Source organism: Aotus nancymaae, unplaced genomic scaffold (genome assembly GCF_030222135.1).
Source record: "Aotus nancymaae isolate 86718 unplaced genomic scaffold, 86718_ANA_hifiasm-v0.15.2.pri h1tg000020l, whole genome shotgun sequence".
Taxonomy (NCBI): Eukaryota; Metazoa; Chordata; class Mammalia; order Primates; family Aotidae; genus Aotus; species Aotus nancymaae.
This window is the reverse complement of record NW_026988432.1, coordinates 59,892,031-59,910,160: the sequence shown is the minus strand read 5'-3', so window position 1 is coordinate 59,910,160 and position 18,130 is coordinate 59,892,031. Positions and strand designations below refer to the sequence as shown.

At 43.3% G+C, this 18,130-nt stretch overlaps 1 protein-coding gene across 17 annotated transcripts in view; it reads left to right on the top strand.

The window, feature by feature from the left end:
• Positions 1-18,130, top strand: part of DLGAP1 (DLG associated protein 1) — a 989,022-nt gene that overhangs the window by 886,591 nt on the left and 84,301 nt on the right. For all 17 annotated transcript variants that reach the window (XM_064379376.1, XM_064379377.1, XM_064379375.1 and 14 more), the window contains one exon: positions 8,894-9,267. In XM_064379376.1, the coding sequence (XP_064235446.1) occupies positions 8,894-9,267 (374 nt within the window). The remainder of the gene's footprint in view (positions 1-8,893; positions 9,268-18,130) is intronic.

The following is an 18,130-nucleotide window of genomic DNA, read 5'->3' as shown; positions in this document are numbered from 1 at the left end:
CACTCCCGCCACTGTTGCTTGAGTTTCTTTGAGACAAGGTCTCACTCTGTTGCCCAGGCTGGTCTTGAACTCCTAGGCTAAAGTGATCCTCATGCCTCAGCCTCCCAAAGTGCTGGGATTCCAGGTATGAGCCACCACACTCAGCCCCCATGTCCATTAAGCTCTTAGCACAAAATAAGGATTTGCTCTCTGGTGATTAGGAAGATCTAATGGCATGTCACAGGTCTGGACTAAATCTCATCATCTTTGTTGTTGCCAGGGTTTGTGCTTTTTTCCCCAGTGGAGGACTCCAGCCAGACCACTGATTTGTCTGGCATTTGCTGGAGAGTCCGGCTTGCATAACACATCACCGCCAGGAGCAGGAGCCCCACGATGCACTGTTAAGTGCACCACTTTGGGGTCTGCCTGGCTGGAAGCAGCAGCAGCAGACTTGTCTATTAGTTATTTTTTCCTCATCAGTGCCAGATGCTTTCCCAAGATGCCAGAACATTCACCGTTGCTACCAGACAGCCTCGCTGGACCTCTTTCTCTGGCCTCCTTTTTTGGCTTCTTTCTTCAGCTCTTTAGCATCACTCTCTGTGGGATGCCCCCCACAACTTTGCAAATTCTTGTCTAGGTTTCACTCATTATCATAAGCCATAAAAGCTCCAGTCTGAAAGAAATCTTGTCATCTAGTTCAGCCCCCATCAGATGCTGGTACAATTGCTGTACCTTCCCAGCCAAAAGATGCACTGGCCTGTGCTTGAACAGGTCCAGGGACTGAGAACTCCCTCTGCTATGAGGTCCTCATATTCCATCTATGGACAATCAATGACTGGAGAATTATTATTATTAATATTATTTGAGACAGAATCTCACTCTGTCGCCCAGGCTGGAGTGCAGTGGCTCAATCTTGGCTCACTGCAAACTCCACCTCCTGGGTTCACGCAATTCTCCTCCCTCAGCCTCCTAAGTAGCTGGGACTACAGGCCCGTGCCACCATGCTCAGATAATTTTTTTTGTATTTTTAGTACTTTAGAGACGGGGTTTCACTGTGTTGGTCAGGCTGAACCTTGTGAGCTGCCTGCCTTGGCCTTCCAAAATGCTGGGATTACAGGCGTGAGCCACCACACCCGACAGAATTATTCTTTATGCCTCTCTGAGCTCTTACCTTTGTTGTTCCTTTGGGGACTTATACAAATACAAATGCCATCCTCTAAGCAAGAGCCCTCCAAATAATTGTAAACCCCTCTTTCTTCTCTTCCAAATGAAACACCATGTCCCTTTTCTTTCTTTCTTTCTTTCCTTCCCTCCTTCCTTCCTTCCTTCTTTCCTTCCTTCCTTCCTACCGTCCTTCCTTCCTTCCTTCCTTCTTTCTTTCATTTTGTCGGAGTCTTGCTCTGTCGCCAGGCTGGAGAGCAATAGCACCATCTCGGCTCACTGCAACCTCTGCCTCCCGGGTTCAAGCAGTTCTCCTGCTTCAGCCTCTGAGTAGCTGGGATTACAGGCATGTGCCACCATGCCCAGCTAATTTTTATGTTTTTAGTAGAGATGAGATTTCACCATGTTGGCCAGGCCGGTCTTGAACTCCTGAACTCAGGTGATCTGGTGGCCCCAGCCTTCCAAAATGCTGGGATTACAGGCATGAGCCATGGTGCCTGACCCTACACTCAATTTTCATAGCATATGTCACCATGAACTGTGACAGTTTGCTAACTGGCACTACTCTGCAGACCAAGCTTTGAATAACCCAGCTCTGCACACAGAGGGGTGCTGGAAAAGCTTAACAACGGGCTCTCTGATTGAAGAAAATCAGCAGAGAGAAACCTGCTGTTTTCAGGCATTTGCTGATCTCCGTGTTGTAAATACACGAAGGTCAATTTCAAGCTAACAGTGTAAAGTGACTGAATACAGAGGTAGAAAGAGATGTGCACAATCGATTTAGCAAGGTGAAAAGAGCCAGCTCCAACATGCTTCTGTCAACCGCATTAGATTTTTTAAAATCTTTTTAATAAAGCCCTTCTGGCAGGGCACGGTGCTCACGCATGTAATCCCAACACTTTGGGAGGCCAATGCGGCTGGATCACCTGACATCAGGAGTTCGAGACCAGCCTAACCAACATGGCGAAACCCTGTCTCTATTAAATACAAAAAAATTGGCCAGGCGTGGTGGCGCATGCCTGTAATCCCAGCTACTCAGAGGCTGAAGCAGAAGAATTGCTTAAACCCGGGAGGCGGAGGTTGCAGTGAGCCAAGATTGTGCCACTGCACTCCAGCCTGGGCAACAAGAGGGAAATTCTGTCTTATAAGTAAATGAAGCCCTTCTTTTTGAGGGCTTGTTGAACAACTGCTGAGCAGCTGGACCAAATCATAAGAACTTTGCCCTCAGCAGATTTTCGACAGTGGATCCAAGACAGCCCTTCTTTCTGGTAGCCTTCAGCTCAGTAAGAAGAGACCATCTGATAGAACTCACGGCAAATCCAGGGTTGCTTTCCCCATGAGTTCTGTGTAGGCGCTGTCATTTCTCAAGGCTGATCCAATCACAGCTTGCTTGATAATAGCTGTGCTTAGTAACAGTATCTTAGGGTAACAACATGTTTACAACAAAAAGATATTGTTTGACTCTGGTACATCTGCATCTATATCTATACGTTTAATTACTTTGTGGTATTGTGTTTTTATTTGTGGTTCCTTATGGACTTGCTCTCTCACGTTTTAAAGAATTTCTAAAATGCAGTAATCAGGAACTGCTAAATAGTTTCTCTACATAGCTTTATGGTTTATGATCCATTAGTTTAGCCGGTAAGAGTTTATGAATAAAAAGGCACAAAAAGAGAGTTTGATCCCACATCTGTTTCGTGACCACCTGACACTTGTGTACTGTTAAACCCGAAGGATAACCAGAGTGGCCAGAGAGTCTGGATCATTTGCCAGGACACCTTCACCACTACAGAATAAAGTCATTTCTGGCCCAGGCCTTCCTGAAGTTTGCAACAATTGCATTATCTTTTTTTTTTTTCAGACGGAGTTTTTTTCTGTTGCCCAGGCTGGAGTGCAGTGGCACGATCTTGGCTCACTGCAAACTCTGTCTCCTGGATTCAAGCAATTCTCCTGCCGTAGCTTCTTAAGTAACTGGGATTACAGGCACCTGCCACCATGCCCAGCTAATTTGTTTTTTTAGTAGAGACGGGGTTTCACCATATTGGCCAGGCTGGTTTCGAACTCCTGAGCTCCAGTGATCCACCCATCTTGGCCTCCCAAAGTGCTAGGGTTACAGGCATGAGCTACCACAACCAGCCACGTTATCTTTCAATATAAATGTAGGCAATCATGAGCTAGAAGCGGAAATGACTGGAATATGCTATTTGTTTTCTCTATAATGTCTTTCTTAAAAATATAACTTCTTAAATGTAAATACCAACCTCTGGTGTCTCTGTTCACTACAGTATCCACCGAATGAAAATGTCACTGAAATCTGCAGCTCTGATTCTGCAACTCTCTTATAAGGGGATGGGAGTCCTTTCAGCCAGATGAGGAAAAAAAAATCATTTCATTTGAAATGAACAATAACGCTTATCAGGGCAAAGGAAAGTAGTAATAGTGATAAAAATACAGCATCTTTTCTTTTTTCAAGTTCCACTTACATTTTAAATATCATTCTTTTTGAGAATGTCACTCTTGCCGGGAATGGTGGTGGCTCATGCCTGTAATCCCAGCACTTTGGGAGGCCAAGGCAGGTGAATAACCTGAGGTCAGGAGTTCGAGACCATCCTGGCCAACATGGTGAAAACCCATCTCTACTAAAAACACAAAAATTAGTCAGGCATGGTGGCATGCACCTGTAATCCCAGCTACTCAGGAGGCTGAGGCAGGAGAATGGCTTGAACCCAGGAGGCAGAGGTTGCAGTGAGCAGAGATCACGCCATTGCACTCCAGCCTGGGAAACAAGAGCGAAACTCCATCTCAAAAAAAAAAAAAAAAAAAGAGAGAACATCACTCTTAAACAAATCAGGTGTTTCACTTACTGTATAGAAGCTGCTCATTTTCTCTTTTTCTCTTTCTCATTTTCTCTTTCGGTTTTGACCAGGCAAGATAAACATATTGGCTGGTGTTTCACCCTCCTTCGGCCTCAACTCTATCTACCACACACCTGCTGGTGTTCAGACCTTCTCAGCGGGTTCTAAATCTTTCCTGGCACTGAATCCTTAGAGTAGAACTGAAACAAACCAACAAACAAAACACCCTTAGGAAAGAAGCTAGGGTTTAAGGCTTAGCAAATCTAGGAAAGGATTTCATTGTGTGAGTTTTGGAGTGCAGAAGAATTGGAAAATGAGGAAGAGGACTATGGAGAAGTGTCATTTGTGATTTGAATCCCCTCTCCTTCTCCTTTCCTCTCCTTCAAACGGCAATCTTTTTTTTTAAATTTTTTTTTTTTTTTTTTTTTTTGAGACAGTCTCACTCTGTCGCCCAGGCTGGAGTGCAATGGCACACTCTCAGCTCACTGCAATTTCTGCCTCTCAGGTTCAAGCAATTCTCCTGCCTCAGCCTCCCAAAGTGCTAGGGATTACAGGCATGAGCCACTGTGCCTGACTTCAAACGGCAATCTTAAGCAGGGCGTGGTGGCACGCACCTGTCGTCCCACCTATTCAGGAGACTGAGGGGGGAAGATCTCTTCAACCTGGGAGTTCAAGGCCAGCCTACACCGCACAGTGAGACCCTATCTGTAGTTGGGGGGAAAAAAGCAATTATGAAGATTTGAATTCCTTTTACCTTCCTATTCCATGACTGGACAGTGCTGCTCACTGCAGTGAAGCCTCGTAATAATGAACGATGCCCCTCCATAACACCATGAAAGGTGGTTCCTGTCCTAAAGCCTCATAAGAACGAATAACGGCCCTCCGCATAACACCATGAAAGATGGTTCCCATCCTAAAGCCTCATAATAATGAACAATGCCCCTCCGCATAACACCATGAAAGATGGTTCCTGTCCTCTATTCAGCTCCTTATTGGAAGTGGTGGGCGGATTTCAAAATCTTTTTTTTTTATCATACATTCATATTTTTATTTTTATCTTAATTAAAGTACAGTCGTGGATTTCAAAATCTTATCTCTTTTGGGTGTTGGGGGCTGGACCACCCTGGTGGAGAAGCCCTGTCTCCAGTATTCTCCCTGTGCAATCTAACCATGGCAGATTTCCAAGGTATCCAGTTATCCCTATTGATATCAAAGATGAGCTGACAACAGCCACCAGGTGGCGACCACTTGCAGTCGGCCTGGGGCATGTAGGAGCCACACTGGAGGCTCAGGTCCCCAAGGTCAGTCAGGCACTGGAAACAAGGAACCTATTCCGACCCCCTCTCACTCCCATTATCACTCTTACCACATCATGGCAGGATTTTTACTGTGTGTCACAGCAAATCAAATGATTCTATATTTGGCTGCATTATCTAGCTTTTTTTGGAGGGGGGTGTTTTGTTTTGTTTTCTAATTTTGTAGAGACAGGATCTCGTTATCTTGCCCAGCTGGTCTGCAACTCCTGGACTCAAGCAGTCCTCCCACCTTAGCCTCCCAAAAGGCCGGGATAGCAGGCGGGAGCCACTCCGGCTTCATTATCCAGTTTGGATCATCCACCCTGAAACAAGAAACCAAAGAGAGCTAACAAGAAGCAATACATAATCCAAAAGATCAGACGTTTGATGTTGGAATATGTTACTTAGCTTCTTTGGAATATCAGTGGGCGGAATGTTCTGAGGATCTATTTTGAACAAAATAATGGGTTCACATTGTAAAGACGTGTCTCGGGAGAAGTGGTACAATGCTCTAGTTTCATTCGATCTTAAAAGGGAGAGGTTCCATCCTAATTACGGCTCCCACCCACTCAGGGTCTTCAGCTGAATCACTGAGATGCGCATTACCCCAAGCAGGGCTACCATCACTCATGCCTCTCTGGGAACCAGAGCTCCACCATGGTTTGGGTGCAAGAAACTAAATTGAGTGAGGCAAAGTATTCACAGTGTGTATACATCGGCATTGTTTAGCCAGGGGCTCAGCTGTGGGCCAGTGGGAAGAACCTGAGGCTGGCTGGTTCTGCTCCTGACTCTGCACCTTGCAAGCACTCTTTCCTGCATTTCCCGTCAGGTGCATTAGCTAAAAAATGAGAAAGTCATTATTGTTGAGCTGCATTCAAGCAATAAAGCTGGGCTGGGCATAGTGGCTCATGCCTCTAATCCCAGCATTTTGTGAGGTGGAAGTGGGAGGATCGCTTGAAGCCAGGGGTTCAAGACCAGCCTGGGCAACACCGCAAGACCGCACCCCCCCACCACTGACCTCTACAAAAAATAAAAAATTAGGTAGATGTGGTGGCGCACACCTGTAGTCCCAGCTGCTCAAGAGGCTGAGTCTAGGAGATGGAGGCTGCAGTGAGCCATGATCACGCCACTGCCCTCCAACCTGGTGACAGAGTGAAAGCCTGTTTCTATTAAAAAAAAAAAAAAAAGACCGGGCACGGTGGCTCACACCTGTAATCCCAGCACTTTGGGAGGCCGAGGCAGGTGATCACCTGAGGTCAGGAGTTCGAGACTAGCCTGACCAACATGGAGTAACCCCATCTCTACTAAAAATCCAAAATTAGCCAGGTGTGGTGGCATATGCCTGTAATCCCAGCTACTGTCAAGGCTGAGGCAGGAGAATCACTTGAACCCGGGAGGTGGAGGTTGCGGTGAGCCGAGATCACGCCATTGCACTCCAGCCTGGGCAACAAGAGCAAAACTGTCTCAAAAAAAAAAAAGAGGTAAAGATGTGTGTTTTATGAGTCAGTATAGATGGGAAGTTCTCCTGGGGTGGGCCTCTGCCAGTCATCCATCAGGGAAAGAGAGGTGACTGCCTCTATGTCAGGGACTTGTCTTCCCCTCTCCCAGAGTCCATATGATATAGTAATGTGACATTTGCTTGATTTATTCCCTCAGTACTCAGGCAATCCCTGGGAAATAGCCAAACATTATTGTCTCCATCTATTTTATGGTTAAGGAAATTACTCCAAATCCCAGGCCACTGAAACAGCAGGGCAGCATAATAGGGTCCTGTTGTTTATAGTTCATTAGAGGGTGTTTCCTTTGAGTGGCCAGAGGAAGCATCTTCAGTGTTGAAGCAAGGATTTCATTTAGTGAGACTGCCCGAGTTGGCAGCTGGAACTGTAGGTAACAAGCAGGGACAGCATGGCCAGGTCTAGCTGATGGGATGGCACCACGGTGACACCACCTGCGAGAGTGGGAAGGAGTGGGTGGGCTGGGGTGGGGAGGGGGGAATGACGGAAGCATCATTATGAATGAATTTATGATAACTGCTTAAGGAATTGTGCTTCACCGACCGGAGTCCCACTTGGAAACTTAATTCGTTTTTGATCTTTATTTTCCTAAATCATGCTTTACAAATAGGAAACTGAAAGCCAACGTGTAAAGCTTCTTCAAAACCCTCAGTGTTGTAATCAAATGGTTAGAGGGAGGGGCTGAGGCTACTGCTGCTGCTGGAGCTGCCAAATAGACCTCGACCCCCTTGTACAGGTCCCAGATTGTACTCAGCAGCCTAGACTTAGGCCCTTTTGTTGTTGTTGAGATGGAGTCCCACTCTGTCGCCCAGGCTGGAGAGCAGTGGCACGATCTCGGCTCACCACAACCTCTGCCTGCCAGGTTTGAGTGATTCTCCTCCCCCAGCCTCCCCAGTAGCTGGGATTACAGGCATGCGCCACCACGCCTGACCAATATTTGTATTTTTAGTAGAGATGAGGTTTCATCATGTTGGCCAGGCTGATCTCAAACTCCCGACCTCAGGTGATCCACTCACCTCGGCCTCCCAAAGTGCTGGGATTACAGGCATGAGCCACCATGCCCAACCAGACTCAGACCCTTGACTTGACCAAGTCGCCCTAAAGGAAAACACTTAGGGAGTGGCTCATACAGACCAAACTCATGAAAACGATTTATAAACTAGCATGTGGATTAATTCTACAATAGGAGACTTTTGTGCAGTATAAATACTCTCAGTGAGTAATACTTCCTTCTCAGAAACAAACAAAAGTTCAACAAAAAACGTTTATGTAGTGAGCGCTTATCCTGAAAAAGACAGAGAGAGAGGCAAAGTGGAAAAGAAGAAGGAAGACAGAGAGGACGGGAAAGACAAGAAAGAGGAAGATGGAGAGAGAAGGAAAAGGAAGAAAGCCAAGACAGGAAGACAGAGGAAAGAAAAAGACTGAAGGAGGGAAGGAAGGAAAGAAGGCAAGGAAGGAGGGAAAGACAGAGGGAGGAGAGAGAGAAAGGGAGGAAGGAAGGAGGGAGGGAGAGAGGGAAGAAGGAAGGAAGGAAAGGAAAGAAGGAAGGGAGGGAGGAAGGAGCGAGCTCCGATAAACAAGTTGCAGAAGCTACGATGGCGTGCGTAACCTCATCCCCCAGACACCTCGTCCTCCTTATTAGGATCAGAACTCGCATCCTCACAACCTCTTTGCCTTCCTTTTTTCTTTTTCCATGTTTATTATCAGCCACTAGAATCTCTTCTAATGGGTTAGTTTGTTTAACGTTAGCTATATTTAGTGTTTTCCCTGAAGGCAGAGACTCCTCTCACGTTCTCTATGTGGTGGGAAGGTTTCGACAGAGGAGTAATCCTGTCTAGTTTATGTCAATTCATATTAATTTTCATTTCAGAAACTTCCATTTCAGAGATTGATGTTTCCCAGTGTTTTCCCTCAATTTTACAGAGGTGTCAGAGGAGACCCAAACCATCCCCCGGAGAGCAGGGAACTTGTTTCCTGTTAATGTCTCAGTGTGTTTTATGTGCCCTAATTTCCAATGGCTGTCATTTACAATATCAGAAATTAAAACCCACGCAGAAATCACAGTGTCTTTGTTTTCACTGTCTTCCAGTGTCATCTTGCATTACAACATATAAGAAGACACCACCTCCAGTCCCACCCAGAACTACCACGAAACCTTTCATTTCTATCACAGCCCAGAGTAGCACAGAGTCAGCCCAGGATGCCTACATGGACGGACAGGGCCAGCGAGGAGATATTATCAGCCAGTCTGGACTCAGCAACTCCACCGAGAGCCTGGACAGTATGAAGGCTCTGACCGCCGCGATCGAAGCTGCAAACGCCCAGATCCACGGCCCTGCAAGTCAACACATGGGCAATAACACTGCCACCGTCACCACCACGACCACCATAGCCACCGTCACCACGGAGGACAGGAAGAAGGACCACTTTAAGAAAAATCGATGCCTGTCTATCGGGATACAGGTAATAGTCTCCCTTTCTGTCCTTTGAAATAGGAGCTTAAAACTAAGGAATGTAACATTTTTTGTTTCCTTGGAAGATTTGCTTTCTTGCCACTTGGGATCTTAGATCTATGCATAGGACCAGATTTTCTTTCCTTTCTTTTTTTTTTTTTTTTTTTTTGAGACAGAGTTTCACTCTGTCGCCAAGGCTGGAGTGCTGTGGCAGATCTCAGCTCACTGCAACCTCCACCTCCCGGATTAAAGCGATTCTCCTGCCTCAGCCTCCTGAGTAGCTAAGACTACAGGCATGTGCCACCACACCCAGCTAATTTTTGTATTTTTAGTAGAGACAGGGTTTCACCATGTTGGCCAGGATGGTCTCAATCTTTTGACCTCATGATCCACCTGCCTCATCCTTCCAAAGTGCTGGGATTATAGGCATAAGCCACCTGCACCCGGCTTGGGACCAGATTTTCAAGCGATTGGCTCTGAACTTCGTATATTGTTAAATGTGACCAAGATTATTAAAGTATTTTCTTTGTAGACATTGTTAGCAGCTATTATTTTTGTTCTCTAAATTGAATGTATGACTCAAACTCCAGGATAATTCAAAAAAATGAAGACAATGAAACATGGGTGCTTTCAATTCCTAACGCACATTTTTATTTTCGGAAAAGAGTGGACTTGCAGGAATAACCGGGGTCATCGAGCCACGTAACAGTATGTTCAACACTATTGAGTGACCATATGAGAACAAAAATGTGAATCACTCCCCATAGATGTGGGAGTGAAGGCGAGCAAGACCAAAGTGACTGACAGTGTGGAAAGCAATAACTCACATCACGGCATCATGAGGGAAGAATGTGCGCTAGTTTCAGCCTAATCATGCATTTCATGAAAATGGTAGAAAACCCAGTAGGCTCCTCAGTTCAGTTCACTGTTTCTCTGCTTTTCAAAGATAAGATCAAACTGATTCCACCTTGTTTCTTTTACATCTGCTTAGCTGGGGTTACCCTGCTAGAAATGTTCTTCTATCAAATGAGAAGAATCATCCTCACTCTCCGTTTGTGTTGTGAGGTATCAGTCTGCGGGTACCCTTTGAATAATAACTTCTCAACTTGCTGTTGAATAAATCTTTCCACATTGAACCCACTCTATGGTTCATTTAACAGCCAGGCGTGGGGTGCATTCTCACAACGATAATGTATTTTTACAGTCCGATCTGCAAAGTCCACTTTGAAGGGGCAATTAATCTCTCTCTAGCAGCAATGAGTCAAATGCCTTTTTGTAAACTACAGGTTACCGTAGCACAACTAGGGGGACATTCTTTTAAAAGAACTTGTAGCATTGGTGCTTGTGAGTAGATGACGCAGTGGGAGACAGAGGCCCAAAGCCAGCCCTGCCCCATCCCACATCTCCCTGTGTTTCCACTAGAAGTTGATTCCCTCCCACCACCCGGAGGATTTTGAGGAGTGAAGAGCAGAGGTTGGTTCTGTGATGTCCTAGACAAATTACTTACTCTTCCTGAGCCTTGCTTTCTTCATTTATCCCTCATAGGATTATTCTGAGACTGAGTTTTTAAAATCTAGCTTCCTGTCGAGATTATAGTTTAGTGGGTGCATCATCACCACTAAACACACACAGTGTGGTGATAGCCACACAACAATGTGAATGTCATTAGTGCCACTGAACTGTACACGTGAAAAAATAAAAGGATAATTTTATTTTTTGAGATGGAGTCTTGCTCTGTCGCCCAGGCTGGAGTGCAGTGACACAATCTCGGCTCACTGCAACCTCCACCTTCCAGGTTCAAGCAATTCTCCTGCCTCGGCCTCCTGAGTAGCTGGGATTACAGGTGTGTGCCACTACACCCAGCTACATTTTTTTTGTTTTTTTAGTAGAGATGGGGTTTCACCATGTTGGTCAGACTGGTCTCAAAATGCCTGACATCATGATCCACCTGCTTCAGCCTCCTAAACTGCTGGGATTACAGGCGTTGAGTCATTGAGCCCAGTCAACTTTCCATTTTTTTGTAGAGATGGGGTTTTGCTGTGTTGCCCACGCTGGTCTCAAACTCTTTAGCTCAAGCAATCTGGCCGCCTCGGCCTCCCAGAGTGTTCAGATTATAGGCACAAGCCACTGTGCTGGCCTAAAATGGTAAATTTTATGTTATATATGCTTTACCACAATAAAAAAAAGTCTAGCTTCCTATCTGGCACATAGTTGGCACTGAGGAATGTCAGTTTGCTTTTACTTTCTTTTTATTTATTTATTTATTTATAATTTTTTTTTTTTGAGATGGAGTCTTGCTCTGTCACCCAGGCTAGAGTGCAGTGGGGCAATCTTGGCTCCCTGCACCTTCCACCTCCAGGGTTCCTGCTTCTACTTTCTTAATATCCAATTCGCTTTTTTCCTTTATATTATTTTCAATAGGTAACACATTGTTCAAAATTTGAAACTTAAAAAAAAAGAAAAAAAATTTTAAACTTATAACAAGATGTACAGTGACAAGCCTCCCTCTCATTCCTGTTCAATAGCCAGTTCTCCTTTCCAGAGGAAATCAATATAGTCAATATTTGTATCTCATACAGAGATATTTTGTGCATCTTCAAGCAAATAACTATTTTATTTATTCTGTTAGCATGTACCTCATACTATTCTACATTTTTCTTTCTTTTTTTTTTTTCTGGTTTTTGGATTTTTTTTTTGAGACCGGGTTTCACCATGTTGGTCAGGCTGGTCTCAGACTCCTGACCTCAGGTGAGCTGCCCGCCTTGTCCTCCCAAAGTGCTGGGATTACAGGTGTGAGCCACCACGCCCAGCTACATTTTTCTCTTTTTTTCACTTAACAGTATATTTTGGGCCAGCTGTGATAGCTCACACCTGTAATTCCAGTGCTTTAGGAGGCTGAGGTGAGAGAATCATTTGAGGCTAGGAGTTCAAAACGAGCCTGGGAAACATAGCAAGACCTCATCTCTACAAAAATAAAAATTAAAAAAAAACATGGCCAGTCATGGTGGCACGCACCCAGGAGTTCAAGACTGCAGTGAACCATGATCGTGCCACTAGAGCTAGACTCAGTCTCTTTAAAAAAAAAAAAAAAAAAAAAAAATGACAAGTGCAGTGGCTCAAGCCTGTAATCCCAGCACTTTGGGAGGCCGAGGCAGGAGGATCACGAGGTCAAGACATCGAGACCATCCTGGCCAACATGGTAAAACCCTGTCTCCACTAAAAATTAAAAAAAAAAATTAGCTGGGCGTGGTGGCGTGCACCTGTAGTCCCAGCTACCTGGGAGCCTGAGGCAGGAGAATTGCTTGAACCCGGGAGGTGGAGGTTGCAGTTAGCCGAGATCGTGCCACTGTACTCCAGCCTGGCGCCTGGTGACACAGCGAGACTCTGTCTCAAAAAATAATAATAATAAATAAATAAAAATAAAAATAATACATAAATAAGGCCAGGCGCAGTGGCTCACGCCTGTAATCCTAGCACTTTGGGAGGCCGAGGTGGGTGGATCACAGGGTCAGGAGTTCAAGACCAGAATGGCCAACATGGTGAAACCCCGTCTCTACTAAAAGCACACACACACACACACACACACACACACACAAACAACAACCACATAATTTTGAAGATAAGTGTTTTTCAGTCCAACTGACTGATTAGTCTTATAGGCCACTCTCCAAATAATTCTTACTTAGAGTAAAACATTCATATATATGAAATCCAACTTCTGTTATTATTTTCACCCAGTAGGATGGAACTAGACTTAAGTCCACGTATAACATTGGGGAGAAAAGTTTTTACTTAAGACATTATCTCATGTCTTAAATAGTTGAGTATTTTAGAGAATAAAAAATTGTTCTTATTCTTCCTCTAATCATCATATGCTGGTATATAAATTATAGCAAAGTACTGAGTACTTTATGTGACTCTCATTTAACTCATCCAACTACCTTACGGTATAGGTGTTAGGATTATCTCTGTCCTACAGATACGAGCACAGAGAGGTTGCAAAACTTGCCCAAGATCACCTGCTTTATGTTGACACAGCCAAGACTGTATCTGGTGTCTAACATGATCACATTATACCACTTCTTTAATGGGGAATAACAAGAAAAAAAATTGGCCAGGCATAGTGGCTCGCACCTTTAATCCCAGTGGATCACAAGGTCAGAAGATCGAGACCATCCTGGCCAACATGGTGAAACCCCGTCCCTACTAAAAATACAAAAATTAGCCGGGCGTGGTGGTGCGCTCCTGTAGTCCCAGCTACTGGGGAGGCTGAGGCAGGAGAATTGCTTGAACCCAGGAGTCGAAGGTTGTAGTGAGCCGAGATCAAGCCACTGCACTCCAGCCTGGCGACAGAGCAAGACTCTGTCTCAAAAAAGAAAAAGAAAAAAAAATTAAAGATGAAAAATATTCATGAATTTTGTTATACAGAAATGAAATTTAAATGCAAATTCTCAAAATATATCACACTGGGATCTTGGACTCCCTCCCATGCTTTCCCTCTTAGGGCCAGAGTTTCCAATCCTTTACCAAAACTTTAAATTTAATTCATACCCAATAGCCAATATTACAACTATTTACTTTATAACCTCTGTGAACTTAGATCAATTACTTAATGTTTCTATATCTCAGATTCCTCATCTGGAAAATAAAAGTAATAATAGTCCTTATTTCATACGGTACATTTTAGGTGTAGTAAAAATTAATTGATAAAGTATATGTAAAGCTGTAAGCACATTCCAGGTATAATAAGTGTTCAACAATTATAAGATTTAGTTGTTATGACTAATATTGTCCTTTAAAATTATGATTAGCTAAATATGCCGAACTAAATAGGCCACGGGTTTTCTCAATTATTATTATTATTTTTTGGACAGAGATTTTATTATCCTGCAATTTCTTTTACAATTTTTGAAAGCCACTTTATAAATTTAAGTAGATTACCCCAGATATAATATATAAAAGGTGACATTTGCCAGCATTTGGAGCTAAGAGTAAAAAAATCACAGAGAAAAATTTATATACAATGACTGAAACTTAAAAGACGCTAATGCTTGATGCAAATGAGCTGGCAGTTCTGGGACCAGTGGGGATGAGGCTTAGACCATGAAGAGAACAGTGTCCTCTCTTTCTTATTCTGATGACCCCTGCTTCTTTTGTTTTGAGACAGAGTCCCACTCTGTTGCCAGGCTGGAGTGCAGTGTCTTGATCTCGGCTCACTTGCAAACTCCACCTCCCGGATTCAAGCTGGGACTACAGGCGTGCACCACTGAGCCCGGCTAATTTTTGTATTTTTAGTAGAGACGGGGTTTCACCATGTTGGCCAGAATGGTCTTGATCTCTTGATCTCGTGATCCACCCACCTCAGTCTCCCAAAGAGCTGGAATTACAGGCATGAGCCATTGCGCCCAGCCTCATTGGGTAGTTTTATACCACCCCATAGTGTAAGGCATAACATCCGACTTTGGCTGACATCCCAAGCATTTTAAATTTACATAAGTGTAGTCATATGGAATTGGTTAGAATCCCATCCAGGACATCACAGACCAGGCTCGTTTCCTCAACAGAGACAGTTTAATACACAAAATTGGTTACACAGGTATGGGAAGACTGAGAGAGCAATAAAAGGAAGAAGAAAGAAAAGGTGGGGTTACCAGAACTTTAGGAGCTCAGAAGCAAGGCCTGGGGTAGCCTATGCTCAGACCATGAAGTGGCAGGGTCAGGTGGTGCTGGGACTTGGGAGCCGTGCAGAGCAGCTTGTGCATGGGCTGTGTTCTTTTGGGGTACCTCAGGGCACTGTGATTCTACAATATTTAAAGATATAAATTTTTATACAATATGGCACCAAAACAAGTCAAATACTTTATCTGGTGCTTTTACTGATGCTCTAGTGCTGGGGCTGAGGAGGGCATTGTGAGGACTGGCTGCCTTGAATTTAGAGGGAAGTTGTATGTCTGTACTAAAAGTCATGGACACCATTAAGGAGAATTTTTTTGTTTTCTTAAAATTACAAAATGAGTAATTCTTGTATACAGTATTATTATAAACAGTTTGTACAGTACAGGAGTGTATAGAACAAAATATGAAATTTCCCTTTCTTTCCCACTCCTACCTCCTACACCTACTGTACACCCCAAAGGTGACCCCTGGCAAGAGGTGGTTGCACTGTCTTTTACTCTCTCAAGAGTAATTCTGACTATAGATGAGTTTTAACTACTACCCATAGGCCCTAACTCCTCTACCTCCTGGTGGTACATTATGGCTTCCATCTATGATCATTTAACTCAAGTTGCAAAACAGACTAAAAGAACAGTTTATGGGTTTCCACTTGTCATAGTTCTTGCACAGCCTGACAGTTCATTGTCATGTTTAATAAACTAAGGAAATGGAAGAAAAAACAGTTTAATCCTTCACATTATGTGAAATGCAATGGCTTTCTCTATTCTTTGAATTAAAAATAAAAGAAAATTTAGTTATTCAAGATCATACTCTCAAGACTTATTTATTCCTTTAATGCCTCTCCAAGTGTACAGAGATATATTATTTTATGCCTATGTGAAGAAATAAGTCCAACTGCAAATAATGAATCTTGTCTCTGCCAAGTTAGGTACAAACCAAATGAATTGTTACTATCTGAAAGAAAGCTTTGAAAAATAAAAAGGGACATTATCTAGGATCCATGATTCATTGACTTAAAATAATAAAGGAACACTAAGGAGATAGTTTCAAAACATTAAAGCATTGCAGACTTTATTTTGATGTCCTTGAAGTCAGCATCAAGGTTTACTCAGGAAGAGATTTTTGGAGGGACTTATCTCCAGTCAAAACTAACGAACCTTACAGAGATCATTTTAACGGATTCTAAAAAGAAGAAATAATCAGTCATTTTTGCCAACCATGATGCATTAAAATTAGAAATTAACACTCACTAAACGGATAACAAAATCTAATCATTCAAAAATATTAAAATGGGCTGGGCATGGTAGCTCATGCCTGTAATCCCAGCACTTTGGGAGGCTGAGGTGGGTGGGTCACAAGGTCAGCAGTTCAAGACCAGCCTTACCAACATGGTGAAACCCCATATCTACTAAAAATACAAAACATTAACTGGGCACGGTGGCACGTGCCTGTAATCCCAGCTACTCAGGAGGCTGAGGCAGGAGAATTGCCTGAACCCAGGAGGCGGAGGTTGCGGTGAGCTGAGATCGCGCCATTGCACTCCAGCCTGGGTAACAAGAGCGAAACTCCGTCTCGAAAAAAAAAAAATACAAAAATTAGCCGGGTGTGGAGACATGTGCCTGTAATCCCAGCTACTCAGGAAGCTGAGGCAGGAGAATCACTTGTACCTGAGAGGCAGAGGTTGCAGTGAGCTGAGATTGCGCCACTGTACTCCAGCCTGGGTGACAGAGCGAGACTACTTCTCAAAAAAAAGAATGAAAATATTAAAACATCTAAATAAAATTTGGATTACAGAAGGAATTCAAGATTGTTTTGAAATAAATGACAGCAGGAATCCTATAAGTCATCACTATGGACTGTGGCCGTAGTTATGATCTAAGAAGAATTTCTAGCCCTATGTTCTTTCATAATGAAGGAAGAAATATTACAATATAAACTAAACACTCAATTCACAAAGCTAGACAAAGAGCAACAGATTCAAAAGTAGGAATTGCTAATGAGGAAAATAGAGATAAATGCATTAGAAAACAAAACAGAGCAATGGCAATAACAAGTGAAGTGGAATTGATAAACCAAAATTGGTTATTTGAAAAGGCTAAATAGACGAGTCTGATTGAGAAAGGGAAAATAGAAATCAACAGTATTAGAAATGAGAATAGTATGTGACCTTTTGAAAAATTATAAAAGATTCTTGTGACAACTTAATGTTGATAAATTTTAAAGTCAAAATAATATAGACACTCACCTAAACTACTAATACCAATGCAAGAGGGAGTATTAAATCTGGGGAAGGCCAGGTGCGGTGGTTCATGCCTGTAATCCCAGCAGTTTAGGAGATCGAGGTGGGCGGATCACCTGAGGTCAGGAAATCAAGACTAGCCTGGCCAACGTGGTAAAACCTTGTCTCTACTAAAAATACAAAAAAATTAGCTGGACATACTTGTGCATGCCTGTAGTCCCAGCTACTCCGGAGGCTGAGGCAGAGAGAATCGCTTGAACCCAGGAGGTAAAGGTTGCAGTGAGCCGAGATCATGCCATTACACTTCAGCCTGGGTGACAGAGTGAGACTCCTAAGACTCTATCAAAAAAAAAAAAAGAAAACCTCCGGGCTTGGTCATGCACACCTGTATTCTCAGCTACTCAGAGGGCTGAGGAAGGAGGATCACATAAGCTCTGGAACCTTGGGCTTTAGTGCACTGTACTGATAGGGTGTCCTCAGGAAGTTCAACATCAATATGGTGACCTCCTGGGGGCAGGGGACCATCAGATTGCCTAAGTGGGGAATTAGATGACCCAGGTCAGAAACAGAACAGGTCAAAGTTTTCATGCTGATCACTAATGGGATTACCCTTGTGCATAGCCACTGTACTCTAGCCTGGGCAACGTAGCAAGACCTCGTCTAGTAAATAAATAAAATATAAGACCGGAATAAATGGAAAATTATTTAATATTACTATACAGAAATACTACGTAGTATAAAGACAAAAATTATTTGAAAATTAACATGAGTATTTAAAGAAATCCCAATAAAAATTCCAACTTGATTTTTATCACTGGTGGAGGCTAACAGGAGAAACTTGACAATTAGATGTTAAAGTTAATTTGTTAAAGACAATTTGATATTAACTTACAAGTTAATACTCCAAAATGGCCTAGAGACTTTTGTTTTGTTTTGTTCTGTTTTTAAATTACTTTTT